The sequence below is a fragment of the Helianthus annuus genome, chromosome 3 (genome assembly GCF_002127325.2).
Source record: "Helianthus annuus cultivar XRQ/B chromosome 3, HanXRQr2.0-SUNRISE, whole genome shotgun sequence".
NCBI classification, from domain to species: Eukaryota; Viridiplantae; Streptophyta; class Magnoliopsida; order Asterales; family Asteraceae; genus Helianthus; species Helianthus annuus.
In genome coordinates this window covers 108,872,754-108,876,922 of record NC_035435.2, presented here as the reverse complement: position 1 = coordinate 108,876,922, position 4,169 = coordinate 108,872,754, and the positions used below count along the sequence as shown (strand labels likewise).

General features: G+C 34.8%; 1 protein-coding gene across 1 annotated transcript; it reads left to right on the top strand.

Annotated features, from left to right (window-relative positions):
* The first annotated feature begins 1,661 nt into the window (after positions 1-1,661).
* On the top strand, positions 1,662-3,596 carry LOC110929526 (isoflavone reductase-like protein). Its single transcript, XM_022172682.2, has 5 exons — positions 1,662-2,040; positions 2,129-2,269; positions 2,350-2,587; positions 2,981-3,184; positions 3,279-3,596. The coding sequence occupies exons 1-5, from the start codon at positions 1,858-1,860 to the stop codon at positions 3,443-3,445; spliced, it is 933 nt and encodes a 310-aa protein (XP_022028374.1). The 5' UTR covers positions 1,662-1,857; the 3' UTR covers positions 3,446-3,596.
* The last annotated feature ends 573 nt before the right edge of the window (positions 3,597-4,169 follow it).

Below are 4,169 nucleotides of genomic sequence, written 5' to 3'. Positions count from 1 at the left end.
GACATGAAGGAAGGTTAGCAAGGTTTTTTTTTTTTTTTTTTTTTTTTTTTTTTTTCACTTTTGCCACTTCGTATATTTTTAACCTAAAAAATAAATCGTGATATCATCACATCTCAGTCTTAGAATTTTTTAATCCAAAGTTAGTTCCTCGGTTTTCTAATTTTTTAGGGTTCCCTCAATGAACCATCACCTATATATATATATATATTCAATTATCTAATAAAAAAATTAGAAGGTTAAATGTACCTATCAAGAGTGTAGAATGATAATCGTTAGTTGACATCTATTTTATTGTTGTAAAACTAAACGTCATTTATATAATAATTAATTGTTATGGTAGGTTTATTACCTCTTGTTTTTAATCATAAAGATTGCATCATTAAGCGTAGACTATAATTTTTATAATTTTTAGATCACCTACAAAATTTGACTGGGTCAAAAGTAGGAATGAGATTGGTATTATACTCGTACCGTATTAGTATGAATAGTGAAAATATACCAGTACGAAATTCGAGGAGAAGTGGACATCAAATATCGTTAACGATGACATATCCGTCAGTGGATATGTCCAAATACCGTTAACGATGACATATCCGTCAGGGGATATGTCCAAAATTCAGTTGCCAAGTTTTTAAAAGTTGAGTCCACTCAGGCTTTTCAGTTGTTGGCGTTGGTAGCCTGTTCATCAATGACTGTTCGTTGATAATTTGCCAGAATTTTAGTCTATAAATAACATGAAAGTGCAACCGATAACGACAAACCACCATTAGACGAACTAAAAATGGTTTGGTTCCGTTCAATACCTACATTTTTTTCCTTCATCAGATGAAGCTAAACATCCTTATTTTATGAAGTTTTTTGTTTATTTGTTAACTAAAATGCTGGAATTGTTGGTCTCTAAAATAAAATACGAAAACGTTGGCCTTTAACCTGGGTTTAGCGTATTGTAAAGCATCCGAACCCCTTGGTCGGGCCATCTCATGATTTCGCCTTTAACCTGGGTTTAGCCGGACGATTTACGATACAATACCCCAATAAGTCATCTTTTGTATGACGTGTTAGTGTTTGGTTGAAAATTAATAGATTCCATATTTGTTGAGAGAGAGACATGAAGGAAGGTTAAGAAGGTATTTTATTTTATTATTTTTTTTTTCACTTTTGCCCCTCCGTATATTTTTAACCTAAAAAAGAAATCACGATATCATCGCATGTTAATCGTAGAAAATTTTAATCCAAAGTTAGTTCCTCAGTTTTCTATTTTTTAAGGTTCCCTTAATGAACCTTCACCTGCATATATATTCAATTATCTAATAAAAAAATTAGAAGGTTAAATGTACCTATCAAGAGTGTAAAATGATAATCGTTAGTTGACATCTATTTTATTGTTGTAAAACTAAAAGTCATTTAAATAATTATTAATTGTTATGGTAGGTTTATTACCTCTTGTTTTTAATCATAAAAATTGCATCATTAAGCGTAGACTATAATTTTTATAATTTTTAGATCACCTACAAAATTTGACAGAGTCAAAAGTAGGAATGAGATTGGTATTATACTCGTATCGTATTAGTATGAATAGTGAAAATACCAATACCAAGTTCGAGGAGAAGTGGACATCAAATATCGTACCGAATTGATCGTTTCATTACCGGCATCAGTACCAGATTTTCGGTACCACAAATACAGAAAAAGTACCGGTACCAATACCAACATCGTTTTTATAATAGAAAGTGGACAAGCTATAAATTGACCAGGCTCATAAGCTTACTCTTCTACAACACTCTCATAGCACTTGACAATTAGCTTTCGTTGACTCTTTTTATATAATCACCGGAAAATCATCATTCTACACAGAACATGGCGGAGAAGAGTAAGATTCTGATCATCGGAGGAACCGGCTACATCGGTAAATTCATAGTCGAAGCCAGCGCTAACATGGGTCATCCTACTTTCGTCCTCGTTAGGGAATCCACGCTCTCCGATCCTTCCAAATCTTCAGTGATCGACTGTTTTAAGAAAGCCGGTGTTAATATCATCACTGTCAGTAATAATCAATCTACTCTATCTGTTGTTCTTTAGCAGTTTACTAATATCATAACGTTGTTCATATTTGGTGTAATTATGTTAGGGCGATTTGCATGATCACGAGAGGCTGATCACGGCGATAAAGCAGGTAGATGTGGTGATCTCGGCAGTAGGAGTGAGTCAAACACAACTTGCTGATCAAGTCAAAATCATTGCTGCCATAAAAGAAGCTGGTAATATCAAGGTATTTAGTTACAGAGATAAACCATATCAATGAACAAATTAAAGAGTAGCTATGAGTTCTAACTTATCATGCTCATCTAGAAATTTTATCCATCCGAGTTTGGAAACGATGCGGATCGTTCACACGCCGTGGAACCTGCCAAAACGTTATTCGCAACCAAGGCTCAGGTTCGCCGAGCCATTGAGGCTGAAAACATACCTTATACATATATAAGTTCCAACTGTTTTGCGGGTTATTTGCTTCCAACATTGGCTCAGTCTGGGGTCACCGCTCCCCCAAGGGACAAAGTCGTTAGCTTAGGTGATGGAAACGCGAAAGGTAAACACTATTGCAGTTTATTTAGTTATGGAATAATGGATTTTAATAATTCTAACTATTAGCAGTTGGCCTTCAATGGTCCTAACTTCAAAAATAACCAGTGGTGGTCCCACCTTTTCATATATTGTAAACCAATGGACTTTTACTAAACCGAAAAAGATAAGGGGACAAAAAGAAATTAAGGTTCTATTAATAAAGGTCCATTAGTTTACAATATATGTGAAAAGGTGAGACCACCGCTGGTTATTTTTGAAGTTGGGACCGTTGCCGGCCAGCGGCTAATATTTTGGATTATTAAAATCCATTATTCCTTTAGTTATTGAGTATTCGAGCATTATGATCATGTGTCGTTTTTATTTTGGGAATGTTTCTACTTAATGTTTTATATTGTAGCTGTTTTCAATGAGGAACATGACATTGCAACCTACACCATTAAAACCGTTGATGACCCAAGAACCGTCAACAAAAGTGTCTACATAAATCCTCCGGGTAACATATACTCGTTCAACGAACTCGTGTCGTTGTGGGAGAAAAAGATTGGCAAAACATTGGAGAAGGTTTATCTATCTGAAGATCAAGTACTGAAAAACATAGAGGGTAAGTTGGATGAATACAACAACAAAATATCCTACCTTTTCAGTCTAAGGAGGTTGAATATATATATATAAACTATTTGTTCATTATCTTGCAGAATCTCCTTTTCCAGACAGCTTAATCATGTCAATCTCGCACGTGGTCTTTGTAAAGGGCGATCAAACAAACTTTGAGATTGAACCATCATTCAGAGTGGAGGCTTCGGAGCTTTATCCCGATGTTAAATATACTACAGTTGATGAGTATCTAAGTCGTTTCGTTTGAAAGATTTTCTCTTAAGAATGTGTCACATTTACCATAATGAGCCCATTGATGATGGGCCTGCAACAATAACAATAATATTGTGTAATATTGTATAATATTGTATAATAGGAGTATTACTTGAAAATCCAATTATTCTACCTTTTCAATGATATCAGTTTATGTTTGTATGTAACAAGTTGAATTTTCCCGTGTCTTGAGGCGGAAATTCAATCCATACTGATCTGATTGATTAGTATATCGACACTTGGTATAGTTACAATCCGATCCGTGTATCTATTTCTTAGATATATTAAACATAATAGATTTTATGAAATTAGTTGTAGGGTTGTTCGGGTTGAAGGGATCCATGGTAGAATAATTTTTTTATAAAAAGAGAAGAATGTTTTAAAAAATGAGAGAGAGAGATGAGTTGTAATGGGTGAAAAAGTGTGAAAAATGGTGTAAAAGTGGGGAATATATATAATTTTTTGTTGGATTTTTGTAAAAAATGGAAATATAGCCGGTTTTTTTTTGAAATTGGAATTTTTTTTTTATTTTCAAACGGTCACAATCCTGGGAGAAGGCAAAATTTTGTCTTTTTGTGCTCCGTCTCCAACGTCTTGTATGCGACGGGGAGGACGAAGACTGGGAGGGGGGGCATGGTGTTTGGGTCAACGCCGTGGCTGGATGGGTGGGGGACGTTCGTCTAGCCTAAATAAGACCCAAGGAGGGTTTACGGGAAAAG

Coding starts and splice junctions, on each gene's coding strand:
- LOC110929526 (XM_022172682.2), top strand. CDS start 1,858: ATGGCGGAGAAGAGTAAGATTCTGATCATCGGAGGAACCGGCTACATC. Junction 2,270..2,349: donor AAGAAGCTGGTAATATCAAG/GTATTTAGTTAC, acceptor ATGCTCATCTAG/AAATTTTATCCATCCGAGTT. Junction 2,588..2,980: donor AGGTGATGGAAACGCGAAAG/GTAAACACTATT, acceptor TTTATATTGTAG/CTGTTTTCAATGAGGAACAT.